The sequence below is a fragment of the Narcine bancroftii genome, chromosome 4 (assembly GCF_036971445.1).
Source record: "Narcine bancroftii isolate sNarBan1 chromosome 4, sNarBan1.hap1, whole genome shotgun sequence".
Taxonomy (NCBI): domain Eukaryota; kingdom Metazoa; phylum Chordata; class Chondrichthyes; order Torpediniformes; family Narcinidae; genus Narcine; species Narcine bancroftii.
This window is the reverse complement of record NC_091472.1, coordinates 194699888-194716319: the sequence shown is the minus strand read 5'-3', so window position 1 is coordinate 194716319 and position 16432 is coordinate 194699888. Positions and strand designations below refer to the sequence as shown.

Below are 16432 nucleotides of genomic sequence, written 5' to 3'. Positions count from 1 at the left end.
CCGAGGATGTGGAGAGGCTGCAGAAGGATATAGTGAGGTGAGTGGGCAAAGGTCTGGCAGATGGAATACAATGCTAGTAAATGTGAGGTCATCCACTTTGGTAGGAAAAATGGAAGAGCAAATTATTAATACTGTGTGCAGTCCTGGTCACCATACTTGAGGAAGGATATACAGGCCTTGGAGGCAATCCAGAGGAGCTTCACCAGGTTGATGCTGGAGATGTGGGGGTTGACTATGATGAGAGTCTATGGGATTATACTCACTCAAATTCAGAAGAAAGAGAGGAGATCTTATAGAAACATCTCAAATTATGAAAGGGATAGATAAGATAGAGGCAGGGAAATTGTTTTCACTGATAAGTGAGACCAGAACTAGAGGTCACAGCCTCAAGTTTCAGGGGAGTAGATTTAAGTTGGAGATTAGGAAAAACTGTTTTTCTCAGAGAATAGTGAATCTGTAGAATTCTCAACCCAGGGAAGCAGTTGAGGCTACTTCATTAAAGACATTTAAGATTCTGTTAGATAGATTTTTACATAAAAAAAAAGGAATGAAGGGATATGGGGAAAAAGCAAGTAGGTGGAGTTAAGTCAATGATCAGATCAGCCATGATCTTATTGAATGGCGGAGCAGGCTCGACAGGCGAGATAGCCTACTCTTGCTCCTATTTCTTATGTTCTTATTTCTTGTGGTCACTGGATTAGGTTCCAAGGGGTCGAATGGTGGGAGAAGACGAGTGAATAATTGAGTTATGGAGGAAGCAGTCTTTGTGGGGTAGGAGAGGGGAAGATGTGTTTAGTGGTGGGATCACATAGTATGTGGCAGAAATGGCGAAGGAGGATATGTTGGATGCGGAGGCTGGTGGGGTTGTAGGTGAGGACAGCAGGACTTCTGTCCTTGTTGCACCTCAGGGCGGTAGGGGCCAGGGCAGATGTGAGGCTTATGGAGGATATGTGGGTAAGGGCTGAGTTGATGACAGTAGAGGGGAAGCCATGTTTTTCGAAGAGTACATCTTGGATGATCTCTTGTGAAAACCTCATCCCGGGAGCAGATGCAACAAAGATGGAGAAATTGCGAGAAAGGAATGGAATCGTTTTAGGGGACAGGATATTAAGAGGTGAAGTCAAAATAACTGGAGTTGGTAGGTTTGTAGAAAATGTCTCGAGAATTTATCTCCCAAGATGGAGACAGAGAAATCGAAAAAGGGGAAGGTATTTGTGGAGGTAGGCACCCTGTAACAAAATGGCATTAACATTGACTTCTCTGATTGCCACTAGCACCTTCCCCCGACCCGTCTCTCCCCTTCCCTTATCCCTATTTTCTCCTTTCCTCCAGTTCTGCATTTACAGAGCCACCCTCTTTCCCAATTATTTCTCATCTTTCCTGTCCCCCTATCCATGCCCAATTATTACCTTTTGTCTGTGAGGCTGTGCTCCTCCTCCAGCCCTTTCTTCCCACACACCAGTATTTTTTATTTAGGTGCCTGCATGCTTTTTTATCCAAATCTTACAAAAGGTCTCAGGCCCAAAATGTTGTTTATATATCTTTACCTCCTACAGATGCTGCTACTCCTGCTGAGTTCTTTCAACATTTTTATGTTTTTATTTTTTCCTGCCTGTAATCATTGATACCAATATGTACCACGACTTCTGGCTGCTCACCCTCCCTTTTCATTGTTGCCATGGACCTGATCAGAGACATCACTGACCCTGACACCTTGGAGGCAACAAACTAACTGGGTGTCTCTTTCATGTCCATAAAATTGCCTGTTTGCTCCTCTAGCCATTGTATCCCCTATCACTTCCACTCTCCTTTTCTCCCTCCATCCCTTCTGAGCCACAGGGCCAAGCTCAGTATCAGAGATCTGCTCACTGCAGCTTTGTCCTGGGAGGTTGTTCCCTCAACGGTATCCAAAGCTGTATACTTATTATTGAGGGGAATGGCCACAGAAGTATCCTGTACTACCTGCCTACTTGCCTCTGCTTTCGCTCTCCTGACAGTCACCCAGTTACCTGCCTTCTGCAGCTTTGGTGTGACTGCCTCCCTGGATCTCCTATCTATGAACTCCTCATTCTCCTGAAAGAGCTGTTAGGTGGTGAGTGGAACTGCAGCTCCAGTTTCTTAATACACTCTGTAAGGAGTTGCAACTCTATACACCTGAAAGGCAGATGCCAAGTGGCCCAGCATTTCCACCTCTTATAGATGAACACTCCAGTAATCCTGTTGTCATTCTGACTATTCCACCTTGATACACTAATCAGGTCAAAGAATACATAATACTGAACTCTCACCAGAGTTTTACCTCTTCTCCCCAAAGCCTCAACTCATCACTCTAACTCCGACACTTTCATATAATGGCCACACCCACGAAGCCCGCTCTGCTTATACCTCTCATCTTCTTAAACTATCCCGCTCTCAGACAGACTCATTCCAATTCCCATTTGCTGGAACAAAAACTTACCAGCACTGTACTCATCTTAGTGTCCTGCTCTCTCGCACATCCTCACTCCAACTCCCATTGATTGGAAACAAATATCTTGTTTCTTCCCTCTGAGCAATAATGCCTTCTGTCTACCTAACAACCCTCCACTGGGTCTCATCCCCTTCCCCACTGTTCCCATCTTCCCACCATCCCTCCCTCATCTGGTTCCATTCACCACCGTCCTTATCAGATTCCATTATCTGCAACCTCTTGTAATCCATCTCGATCCATTACATCACTCAGGGTATTTGCCTTTACATTCTCAGTCCTGAGCTAGGGTCTCTACCCAAAATGCCTACCATCTCTTTGCCTCCACAGATACTTCCTAGCCCACTGAGTTCTTCCAGCAGTTTTGTTAGTAACAACACTGGTCACTTTCCTTTAATCAATAACAATGCAGATTCACTGCCCTCTGCCAGTGGTACTGATTTCTAACCAGGCACCTATAAATATACTGTATTGTTGATTTTTGTCTATTATAAAATGGCCAATCGCCAGCTCTAACCAGTAATACAAGTCATCTCTCTGTGACCAGAAATAATATCTAGTAACTAGGATCTCCCTTCCCCCCATTGATGTGATTTACCGGGATCATTGTCAAAAGAGGGCTCGCAAAACCTGTGAGGACCCCTACCACCCTGCATGCAGCATCTTCCAGCTACTCCCATTGGGTAAGAGATACAGGAGTATTAGAACCAGAACCACCAGGCTGAGAAACAGCTTCTTCCCATGGGCAGTGAGACTGCTGAACAACTGCTGAACTGCTAAAACAACTCTCTGTTACTCTACTACCTCATTGACAAAAGACAAAGGAGGAAAAACCCAACATCCAACCCCAACCAACCAATTTTCTTTTGCAACCGCTGCAACTGTGTCTGCCTGTCCCGCATCGGACTTGTCAGCCACCAACGAGCCTGCAGCTGACGTGGACATTACCCCTCCATAAATCTTCGTCTGCGAAGCCAAGCCAAAGAAAGAAAAAAATTTTTTTAAATATTTGTATATATGTACTGTGCACATGTATCATTTGTCTGTATGTATGTTATATCTGTATGTGTGTTTGCAGTGTTTTGTACCGAGGACCAGAGAACACTGTTTCATCGGGTTGTAATTGTACAATCAGATAAATAAACCTGAATTTGATCTTAACTGCATCTAGCAGTAATAACACGAGATCATTTCCTCTAATCAGTACAAACTTGCAATTAATTAAAAACAATGTTTAACACTGTAGAAAAGTAAGAAGGGAGAGATTTACCTGAGGGGTAACTTTTTCACACAGAGTGGTGGATATATTAAACAAGCTGCCAGAGGAAGTTGTAGAGATGGGTACAATTGTAATGTTTAAAAGAAATTTTTACTGGTGCGTGGATAGGAGAGGTTTTGAGGGATATGAGCTGAATGCAGACAAATAGGACAAGCTGGGATGGCATGCATAACTGAGACCACCCGCACACGACTTCCATTAAACCCTTCTCTTGAGTCTCTCTCTATTCATATTCCTCTGTCTCCTATTCTCCAGTTCACCACCCCCTTCCCTTTCTATTTAGAGAGATACCCTCTCCTCCATCTATCTCTGCTTTTTCTCTTCTATCCACCCACCTATGTCCAACTATGACCTCTTACCTGTTAGCCTTGTTTCCCCCCCTCCCCCGCCCATTCCTTCCTCCTCTCCTCCTCACTCCACCCACTTTCTAAATGGTATGCTTTCCTGCTATTTGTACCTTGATAAATGGCTCAGGCCCAAAATGTTGGTTACCCTTTACTCCCTATAGATACTGTGAGACCTGCTGAATTTTACCAATGCTTTTGTGTGTTCTTCTATGATTCCAGCATCTGCAGATTTTCCTGTTTAACTCAACAATTCTATTCTTGGTAACCATATACTCAACAGTAACAATAGCCTAATAACTGGTCTAACCAGCAACGATACCTAGTCACTTATACAACAAGTAATATGGTAAATGGTTATTGCAGGTTGTGATGGAACCACCTAATGGCCTGAAGCTTAATATGAGAGCTACATATTTCAAGATCAGCCATGAAGCCTTGACAGTGTGCCCCCACTTTGCCTACAAGTCCCTGGTCTATGTACTGGCATTCTTCCATGCAGTGGTCCAGGAGCGGAGGAAATATGGCAAGATCGGGTGGAATGTGCCATATGATTTCAATGAATCTGATTTCCTGGTAAAATTTTGGTTTACTTTTCCTGCAGTGTATTTTTTAAAAAACCTTCATGTACCTCAGCTAATCAAAATTAGAGTCTGTGTCTTCTTATCAAATTAGAGGTGACAGTTTTGTTTGTGAATTTGAGATGTCTATGATGGTGAACAGCTGCACAATCTGGAATACACAATTGGCCATGATTCTGTGCATTCTCTTCCACATATTACACAGACAGAGGGCAAACATTCTAGATTTCATCTTGAAATTAGCAACAAGATACAGTAATTGAAAACTAGCTGCAATGAAATTGGAAACCAGAGGTTCAGGACAGGACGTCATGTGGCCCATTATGTTTTCTTAGATGAAACCTGTTTCCAAAATGAATCAAGGGCAAGATTAGGTCACAGTTTCTGAAGGCTTTCTGTCCATGGTTCATATGCATGTGATCTATGTCCCTCCATTCCTGCTGTTCACATTCCTGTCTAAATGCCTCTTAACCCCTCATATCATATCTGTTTCTGTCAATGCTCAGAAGTGCATTTCAGGCAGTCATCATTCTTGATGTGAAAAAGTGTGCCCCACAAATTTCCTTTAAACTTTCCCTCTCACCTTAAACATGTACCCTCTCATGTTTGACGTTTCCATCCTGGGAACAAGACTCTGGCCCCTCATTATTCTATATACTTCTATCAGGTTGCCCCTCATCTTCTTGCATTTTTGTTTAACTTCTTCTTACAGCTAAAACTCTCCAATCCAGGAAATATCCTAGTGAACATTTTCTGCACCCTGCCCAAAGCCTTCATATCCTTCCTGTAATGCAGCATCCACAATTGCACACAGTATTCCAAGTGTGGCCTGACTGAAGTTTTATAAAGCTGCAACATTGCTTCTTTACTTTCATACTCATCGCTTTGACCAATGAAGGCAAGTATGCTACATGTCTTCATTACCACCCTATCCATTCGTATTGCCACTTTCAGGAACACCAAGATCCCTTGGCACATCAATGCTTTCCAGAGTCTTGCCATTAACAGTATATTTTCCTCATGCATTTGATCTCCTAAAGTGCAACACCTCATACTTGTTTGGATTAAACTCCATCTGCTATTTCTCAGCCCATATCTGTAACTCATTTCTATCTTGCTGTCTCTGACAACTTACTTCACTATCGACAACTTTTTGTGTCATCTTGGACCTCATTTGTGGCAGGAGATGACACAAAGATCTCTGTCAAGACCGCACCAATTTCCTCCCTATATTAACTGGGACAGATCCTATCTGGGGACATTTTCAACTAAAATGTCCTTAAATAGATCCAACATTTAAGACCTAGAATATTAGTACACTCCACACTCATTTCAAATGGATATCAAATGAGTTACTTGTGGTTTAAAGGAGAGAACTTCAAATTAGCCGGGCAAAAATGGACTATGAATTGACTTTGCTAAGTAGGATTAAGGAGAATCTGAAAATCTTTTGTAACTACATTAGAAACAAAAGAACAGCTAAAGAACGAATAGGTCCAACTCAGGGATGGGAGGGGAAATTTATGTGTGGAGCCAAAGGATGTAGGTGAGGTGCTAAATGAATATTTCTCCATCCTTTCCAAAGAGAAGGCTCTTGACCTTAGATGCTTCACTTTTCTAAATTCAGATTTCTAAATAAACCCAGTTTATTGAATCATACATAACCTGTTCATTCTACTATTCAATTTTGCATTGTCTGAACTCTTTCCAATGCAATAACATCCTTCGATCTAGATAAAAATACTGTAGACAGTGGTGTCTCACCAGTGCTCTATACTCACTATTCTCTCTCTGTTTGTATTTCCTTGCAGCAAAGATAACAATGCAAATGCAAAAATCTGAAATCAAAACAAGTAATAAAGCTTGAGAATTCTCCATTTGAGAAGCTCATTGGAATTATTTAAAGTAGATAAATTTTGATAGATTTAGGGCTACATGGAACTTTATGTTCCTACCAATCTTAGTGTCATTTCAACAAGTGTTAAACAAGGTTTATTTCCAAAAGCAAGAAAGTCTTACAGATGACAGCAAGATTGGAGGTTTTGTGGACAGCGAGGAAGGTTTTCAAAGCTCACAGAGAGGGCTCTGGACCAGCTGGAGAAAATGGGCTGCAAAATGACAGATGGCATTTAACGCAGACAATTGTGAGGTGTTGCATGTTGTGAGAACAAACTTAGAAAGGACATATATGATAACTTATTAGGGGACAGAGGAGTGCGGTAGAACAGAAGGATCTGGGAATACAGATACATAATTCCCTGAAAGTGGCATCACTGGTAGATAGGGTCATAAAGAGACCTTTAGGCACATTGGCCATCATAATGAGTGTAGCAAATGTGCTGACAATACCACAATAATGGGCTGTATTAAAAAGCATTCAGGAGGGAGATTGAAAGCCTGGCTCTCATTCATTGTCACCAAAGAAAAAGAGCTGACTGTATTGAATATAGGAGTTAGGATGTTATGGTAAAGATTTATGATACATTGGTGAGGCCAAATTTGGGGTAACGTGCAGTTTTGGTCACCTAACTACAGGAAATATATCGATAAGATTGAAAGAGTGCCAAGAAGATTTACAAGGGTGTTGGCAGGACTTGATGAACTGAGTTACAGGGAAAGATTAAACAGATTAGTACTTTATTCCCTGGAGCGTACAAGAATGAGGGGAGATTTGATCGAGGTATACAAAATTCTGACGAATATAGGGTAAATGCAAGTAGGCTTTTTTCCATTGAGATAGGTGAGATACAAACCAGAAGACAGATGTTAAGGGTGAAGGGGGAGATGTTTAAGGGGAATATAAGGGGAACTTCTTCACTCAGAAAGTGATGGGAGTATGCAGCTGGTGGTGAATGCAGGCTCATTTTAACATTTAAGAAAAATTTGGATAGGTACAAGGATGGAAGGGATATGGACTGGGTGAAGGCACAGACTAGAAGTGCCAAAGAGCTTGTTTTTTTTTCTTTTGTAATGTTCTTTGGTTCTATGGTATGGATGGAAATTCATCTAAACCTTTCTGCACCTCAGGTCTGCATGGAGATCCTGAGCACTTACTTGACAAAGGCTCATGAACAGAATGACACCAAGATACCCTGGGGCAGTCTAAAGTATTTAATTGGCGAGGTACAGAGTCCTTTTTCAAATGCTTTTCAGTCTTGTTAATTATCATACTGACAACACAATGTCATGAATGTAAACCAACTGGAAACATGTTTCTCTCTCAGATATGGACATGTGATATTATATTCTGGTTCAGTAAAAGAATTCATGCAATAAAAAATAGGACTGGTCCACAAGATAAAATTCTAAATTGAGAGGGGGCCAATTTTGAATGCATTAGACAAACTTGCAATTGGTAATTGGTAGAGACTGTTTGCACTTAAAGGGACAGGCTGCAAGTGGGAGGATTTTAGAAATAAAATGGGAAACGTTCATGGCCAACATGTTCCTCTTCGAGTGAAAGGCAGATCTGGTAGGATTAGGAACCTGGCTAATCAGATACTATTTATTGACATTTAAAAACAGAAATATAAAAATGCATGAAATTGCCTTTAGTCTGCCATTAGATAAAGATTCAGAAATTGAGACTGTGGTCAAGAAAAAGAAGCTAGGATAAACAAAGCCCTTGAGGGTAACAGTACACTTCAGCAAAAAAATCAAATACAACGCTCTGGCAGTGCACATCAGTGTCACCAGAAAAACAGGTACCGCATGTTATAGTCATGGCAATGGAGCAGTCCCGTCAAGAAGGCGCCGCAGGATTGTCTTTTCCACTGGCCGGGTCGGGTCCATATGCGCACAGGGCTAAGTGATGATGTCATTTTTGGCACAAGGGCAGGACTTACCTGTGGCCTTATAAGGCGCAACATGGGAAGCTTCAATAAACAAATGGAGTGCAGACGACCCCATTGAGTACGGGTCTTGTTCTTTTGACTCTGTTTAGTTGCTGCTATATTGGTGACACTATATTGGTGAAGGGGTCCAGACGCCTTTGGACTCAACAGCCTGGATGCTGGAGCAGTCAGTGCAGTCACCCTCCAACTCCCGACTTTCTGGGTGCTTTGCCCACACACTTGGTTTGGACAGGAAGAAGCACAACGTCAGATAAAGCTGATGACCTCAGACTCCACCATGTCGTCAGCTTCCTGGACCAAGAAACCGCAGCCAACCAGAGCAAGGTAAATACTTTTCATTGAAGGTGCTCCTCATCAGTACCTACAGGCTCCCTAGACACCAGAGAGCAGCCAGGCTTATGCACCTGGACGGCCTGGGGGACAGAACACTAACCACCTCCATGGATGAAATGCTCACACTGGCAGAGGCCACAAGCCCTACCTCATGTTTGAGCAGACATTCTTAGAGCAAATGCCCGATGACATCCTGCTGCTGCTAGCAGATGCAGATTTTAGCGACCTACCGAAAGGTTGCAGTGAAGGTGGACATTCTCTGACGCACCAAAAGAGAGAACGAATCTGCCATAAATCAGTTGACGCATCCCCAGACGGAGCAACAGCCCAAAACCCAGATAAGCAGGGAAAAGCCACGCCCTCACAGATCAACAGAGGTACCAGAGGCACGATGGTGTTTCTATCACCAGCGCTAGGAGGCAGAAACTCGTAAATGCCAGCAGCCCTGTACGTTTCTGGGAAATGCCCAGGCCAGCCACATGTCACAGACAAAACCATGGGCCAAAAGTTCCTAGTCAACACAGGAACAGAGCTCAGCATCATTCCTGTGCATGCCTTTTGGACTTAAAACTGCGGTGCAAACTTTCCAGCGCCTCATGGACACTGTGGGCAGGGGCCTGGACTTTGTTTTCATCTACCTGGATGATATTCTCATTGCCAGAAGAAACCACCAGGAACACGCAGCCCACCTCTGCAAACTCTACTGTCTGATCAACTTTGGCCTCATGGTCAACCCAGTAAAATGCCAGTTTGGCCAGGAGGTGATCCATTTTCTAGGCCACGGAATCATTAAGAAAGGAGCTACACCATTTCCAGAAAAGGTAGAGGCCATTCAGCAGTTTGTGAGACCCTCCACCCTCAAGGGCCTTCAGCAGTTCATCTGCGTGGTCAATTTTTACAACCGATTTATCCACCACAACACAAATCGTGCACCATCCCTTCGCCATGATGACCTCCAAACGGAAAGACGACCTGGAATGAGGAGGCAACAATGGCTTTCAGCAGGACAAAGGAAGACCTAGCCCAAGCCACCTTGCTGGTTCACCCCAGAACAGACATCCCCAATTCCCTGACAGTTGATGCATTGGCCACAACATCGCATAGCAGGGTGTGTCGCTGTCTGACAGGGGGATATCTTTGAAATGGAGGTCGGTGATGGCTGTGTGGAAAGCTTGGGTCTCTTTATCAAACCCTGGTCGAGGGAATTGGAGACCACTGGCTTTCGTCAGTCACCACTTGCGCCCCCTCCCCACCCCCACCCCGAGCTAAAATACAGTGCGCTTGACTGAGAACTCCTAGCTTTCTACCTCACTGTCAGGCACTTCCGTTACTTCCTTGAGGGCAGGCCATTCACCGTGTTTTCGGCCACACACCACTCACCTATGCTTTCTCCAAGGTTTCCAATCCCTGGTCAGCACACCAAAAATGTACATCTCGGAATTCACCACCACCATTCAACACCTCTCTGGCAAGGAAAATGTTGTTGCCGGTACCCTCTCAAGGCCGATTATTCAGTCATTGTCTCCGGGCCTAGACTATTCCAAGCTGACACAGGTGCAGGAAGATGATAAAGGGACCCAGGCTTTCCACACAGCCATCACCGGCCTCTTTTTCAAAGATATCCCCCTGTCAGACTGCGACACACCCTGCTATGCAACATGTCCATTGGCCCGCCCCATCCAGTCATCCCGCGACACTGGATACGATGGGTTTTCCACTTCATCCTTGACCTATCCCACCCGTCCACCAAGACCACAGCACACATGGTTGCGCCACTGTTTGTATGGCATGGTTTACTAAAGAAGGTTGCTCAAGGTCCACAGACATGCAAAAGTCCCCGTCCAGCAATTCGAGTCACCAAACTAACAAATTCAACCACATCTACGTCAAAATTCGTGGTCCCCTCCGCATTTCACATGAGGCCCGATATCTCCTCACAGTGGTGGACCGAGCCACGAGATGGCCAGAGGCCATCCCCCCCCAAGGACACGTCTGCAGACTCCTGCATCAGGGCAGTGCTCACACACTGGATATCCCGGTTTGGAACACCAAGCCACGTAACAACGGACGGGGGTCACTGTTCACCTCGGCCTTGTGGACACAGCTCGCTTCCCTCCTCAGTACAAAACTCCACCACACCACTCCCTACCACCCATAGTCCAAAGGCCTGGTAGAACACTTTCACCACCACCTTAAGTCTGTGCTCATGGCCCATTTGACCGGACCCAACTGAGTGGATGAACACCCCTGGGTGCTCCTTGGCTTCTGGACAGCACCCAAGGAGGACCTCAGCTGAATTGGTATATGGTGGCCCCTTGGTTCTACCAGGGGAATTCCTCCCCGCCACCATGGGCACAAACACAGAAGGAAGGGCAGTGCTGCAAAACCTGAGAGACTGGTTGGGCTCCCTTGCACCACTGCCTCATCCCATCCCACCTTGGTGCCCGTAGACTTAATGACAACCAACTATGTGTTCATTCGCCGAGGTGCGCATTGCACCCTCTTCCAAAGGCCCTATGAAGACTCCTTCAAGGTGGTCAGCAGGAATGATAAGACATTCACTTTGGACAATGGGGGCAGGGAGGAACTCTTAGCTGACCACCTGAAGCCTGCATATCTCAAACTAAGCCAGCCTGTCGCCTTATGCCAAGCGTCGGGGCAGGACCCCTGAAGCAAAACTGACACAGGACTCAGGGACACAACATGCTATTGCTGGTTCTGGGGGTGGGGGGGGTGGGTTGTGTGGCTGTGCACATCAGTGATGGCAGGGTTCAGGGGGGTTGGGTTGTGTGGCAGTTCACATCAGTCATGGCAGGGTTCGGGGTGGGTGGGTTGTGTGGCAGTTCTCATCAGTCATGGCAGGGTTCGGGGGGTTGTGTGGCTGTGCACATCAGTGATGGCAGGGTTCGGGGGGGTTGGGTTGTGTGGCAGTTCTCATCAGTCATGGCAGGGTTCGGGGGGGTTGTGTGGCAGTGAACATCAGTGATGGCAGGGTTCGGGGGGTTGTGTGGCAGTGAACATCAGTGATGGCAGGGTTCGGGGGGTTGTGTGGCAGTGAACATCAGTGATGGCAGGTGAACCAGCTCCACATGTTACGGTTGCAGCAACACAGCAGCCGTGTCAAGATAGTGCTGCTAGGGTTGTCTTTTCCACTGGCTGGGTCGGGTCCATATGTGAGTAGGGCTACGTGACGACATCGTATCAGGTGCAAGGGTGGGACTTATCCATGACCTTATAAGACGCAGCGCAGGAAGTTTCAAGAAACAACTGGAGTGCAGACAAGCCCACTGAGTACTGACTCCATTTAGCTCCCGCTACAACGCATTATATATATATGTGCTGAGCAAAATCAAATATAATGCATTACATGTATGTTAAGAGCAAAATAATAGGTGTTTGGGGCTGTTCGCTTACTACACCCAATGGGCCCCCAACCACCAGCCGCACTAGATTACAATCCCAGGGGGAATGGACAATTTGAAAGGGAAAATGCCACTATCTCGAAAACAGTCCTCGGCTTTAAAAGCAAAAGACCTGCCTATTACTAGATGGCAAGAAGTGTTGCCAGAGGCCCTACACTCCATCCGTTCTTTGTTGTGTACTGCCACTAACATGACCCCACATGAACATATCTTTTCTTTCACAAGAAAAGCCACAACGGGCACAGTGCTGCCTAAATGGATGATGACATCGGGACCTGTTCTCCTCCGGAAGCACTGCAGACCCCACAAGGCGGACCCGCTGGTGGATCAAGTGGAGTTTAGGCATGCGAACCCTCAGTATACCTTTGTCACATTCCCAGATGGAAGAGAAGACTCGTTGGCCACTAGGGATCTCGCACTGGCTGGATGTGTGAACAACGCAGAGGAAACACAGATGTCTACAGATCAACAAGGAGCGCAGCAGCAGCAGTTACTAGAACAGTCATCTTAATTAAGCAAGAGAATGACCCCTTATGGATCAGTGTCGAGTGATGGGAGACTGGAAAGATCTTAAATGAACGTCTCATTTGTATTTACTACAGAGAAGGAAATGGAAGCTACAGAATTCAGCAAAGAGAGAAGTGATCCTGAAACACATTACAAAAGAAGAGGGCTTGGGAGTAGTGAAGCGCATCAAGGTGGATAAATTCCAGGGCCTGACCAAATGTAGGAAAGGGACAATATTGTCAGAAGCAAGGGATGAAATTGCTGGGGCCCTGGCAGAGAATTGTTATCAATGTTAGCTACAAGTGATGTAGCAGAAGATTGGTGGATGGCTAATTTTGAGACTGCGTAGGAACTCGTGTTTTGTGAATTTGAAGAGGTGAGCATGAGGATTGACAAGGGCAGAGTGCTAGTGTTGTCGCAATGGACTTTTGCAAGGCTTCTAACAAGGTCCCACTGGATGGCCTGGTACAGAAGCTGAAATTACATGGGATCCAGTTGAGCTTGCCAATTGGATTCAAAGTTGGCTTGAGGGAAGAAGTCAGAGGGTAGAGTTGAGGGCTGCATTTAAGATTAGAAGTCTGAAAATTGGTGTGCTGGTTCACTGTGGTCTCTGTCATCTGTGTGAATAATTTGGATGGGAGCAAGTGTGTGGATGACTGTACTATTTCTCATACTGTGGACAGTGACAATGGTCACCTGAGATTGCGACAGGAACTAGATCAAATAGAAAAGGTGTCCCAAAGAATGGGAAAGACAATTTAACTTGGACAAGTGTGAAGTAATACACTTTGGAAAGTTAAACAGGCTAGGAGTTACACAATGAATGGCGGGCACCTGGGGGATGTAGTACCCAGAAAGTGGTGATACAGGTGGACAAGTGAAGAAGGGAATGGCATATTTGCCTACTTTGGTCATGGCATTGAGTACAGGATTAGGGACATCAAGTTACAATGGTACAAGACATTGGTGAGACTATTCTTGGAGTATTGTGTGCCATCATCACTGCTCAATTATAGGAAGAATGTCATTAAACAGGAAAGGGTCCAGAAAAAGTTCATAAGAATGTTACCAGGACTGGTGTTCTTGAGTTATAATAAGAGACTGAATATAACATAGAAAAGTACAGCACAGTACAACATAGTGCTGATCTATATGGTAAAAGCCTACTCCATATTAATCTAACTTTTTCCTCCCTCGCACCCATAACCCTCCATTTTCCTTCCATCATTGTTCCTATCTAAGAGTGATAAATGACCCTATTGTACCAGCCTCCAACACCACCTGGCAATGATATTCCAGGCACCTAACACTCAGTGTAAAAATCCTACCTCTGACATCTCCACTAAACTTTTCTCCACTCACTTGAAATGGATATGTTCGTCTGGCATTGCCTATTACTGCCCTTGGAAGTAGATGCTGCCTGCGCACTCTTTTTATGCTTTTCATCATCTTAAATGGCATTTTGGTGTTGTCTCTCATCCTCCATTACTCCGAAGAAAACAGCCTTTTGTTAAACCATTTGTGTAAAACAAGTTCTCCAATCCAGGCATCATCATGGTAAATCTCCCCTTCACTATCTCTAAAACTTCCGCAGCCTTCTTATAAGGAGGCTATTGAACTCAGTCCCCAAAATAATGAGGACCTAAAAAGCCTATGCCTTTTTAACCACACTATCAACTTATGTGACAACCTCAAAGGATGTATGAACTTGGACTCCAAGATCCTCTGTTCCTCCACACTGTTAAGAATTCTACAAATAATTTGTCCTCAGATCAATCTTCCAAAGTGTATCTCTTCACATTTTAGGGAAATTAATCTCCAACTGCCAATTCCCTGCCCAACTCTGCATCCTGTCTCTATCATGTTACAACCTCTGACAACCTTCTACAGTATCCAAAACACATTAAACTTACTGAATCAACCAAGTAGGTCAGTAGGGGTCATTACAAGCCCAAGCAGGCAATTTGGTCGGCGTTGATGTTAATTTAAAGGGCTTCTATATCTGCTGTAAAACCTGTGGATTGACTTTCTGTACTGTGCAAGGGGCAGTCCTGAGCTAAATCTGCACTGTTAGAGGGGGTGGTTCTGAGGAAGGGTTGTATTGTGGAAGGAGCAGTACTGAGGTAGATCCGCAGTATTGGAGGGGTGGTTCTAAGGGAGTGCTGTACTGTGGAAGGAGCAGTACTGAGTTAGATCTGCAATATTGGAGGGGTGGTTCTAAGGGAATGCTGTACTGTGGAAGGAGCAGTACTGAGGTAGATCTGCAATGTTGGAGGGGTGGTTCTAAGGGAGTGCTGTACTGTGGAAGGAGCAGTATTGAGGTAGATCCGCAGTATTGGAGGGGTGGTTCTGAGGGAGTGTTGTACTGTGGAAGGAGCAGTACTGAGGTAGATCCACTGTGTTGGAGGGGGTGGTTCTGAGGGAGTGCTGTACTGTGGAAGGAGCCATACTGAGGTAGATTCACTGTGTTGGAGGGGGTGGTTCTGAGGAAGTGCTGTACTGTGGAAGGAGCAATTTCACAACTTCCTCTCTGTTGTTTCCACTGTCTCCAGCTCTTCACCCACTTACAAGGCTTCTAAACCATCCTTTGTTTATCTTCATCCTAGTTACTTCAGATAGGGTTATTGTCTCATTAGATTTTAAAATTCTGTGAGATAATCTCAGTGGAAACTAGCAGCCAAGTTCAATTTTGTCATCTAATTTCACTGCTCTCTCCATTAAGGACAGAGGTTTCCATCTCATTCCTGGCCAGGTATGGAAAAGAATATAAAAAATAACCACTTGTCAACTTATATTAAAACGACTGACTATTTTGATGATAACTGTGCACGTGTCGTGACAGGTACTACTTCTGATGTGGCTGTTATTGTTAATATAGTGCCTCTGTTGTACAGTAAACTGTGCCTTGGTAGCAGAGCTCAGATGGCTGTGTTGTTCTAATATTTCACTCTGAAATCCCCCCCCCCCCCACCCAGGTGATGTACGGGGGACGTTGCATCGACAGCTTTGATCGCTGCATCCTCACCACATACATGGACGAATATCTGGGGGACTTCATTTTTGACACTTTCCAGCCATTTCACTTCTTTCACAATGACGAGGTCGACTACAGAATCCCAGATGATGGGAATAAAGAAAGCTATACTGGTCAGTAGTTACCATACAATTTAGGGGTTGTCCGTGGATGGCCAGGACCATGGCAGGTTGTGGGCCATACAGATTATGTTCAATGCTACTGAGATGTTATGCATCCTATTGAGATCAATCATCCTGTCAGAATAATATTAGACATGAAAGGGCTAATGGCGCAATGCTTCGAGATTTAAGATTCTTTTATTGTCATGTAATAAAACAGAAAATGTAATATTACATAAAATTTCCTTTTGTCTACTGTAAGGTAGATAAAAATTCACCATCAGCAATAAATTGCCTGGCACCCCTTCAGTCAGAGAAAGAGAAGCAAAATAAAATCCCCCAAGAGTCACTAGGTGTCCATGGATTTACCTCCATTGGTCCTACAGCCTCTGCAGCCACACAGCCTTCAGTCCAAACCATCGGCAACCCAAGCTTCAGATCAAAACCTCTGGCATGATTGGGAAGCTGTCAGTGGCCTTAACACCCTCTCACATCTTGGTTCCAATAACT

At 44.7% G+C, this 16432-nt stretch overlaps 1 protein-coding gene across 3 annotated transcripts in view; it reads left to right on the top strand.

The window, feature by feature from the left end:
* dnah10 (dynein axonemal heavy chain 10) overlaps nucleotides 1–16432 on the top strand; it is a 677292-nt gene that overhangs the window by 589286 nt on the left and 71574 nt on the right. For all 3 annotated transcript variants that reach the window (XM_069933473.1, XM_069933472.1, XM_069933474.1), the window contains 3 exons: nucleotides 4457–4666; nucleotides 7699–7794; nucleotides 15763–15934. In XM_069933473.1, coding sequence (XP_069789574.1) covers nucleotides 4457–4666; nucleotides 7699–7794; nucleotides 15763–15934 — 478 coding nt within the window. The remainder of the gene's footprint in view (nucleotides 1–4456; nucleotides 4667–7698; nucleotides 7795–15762; nucleotides 15935–16432) is intronic.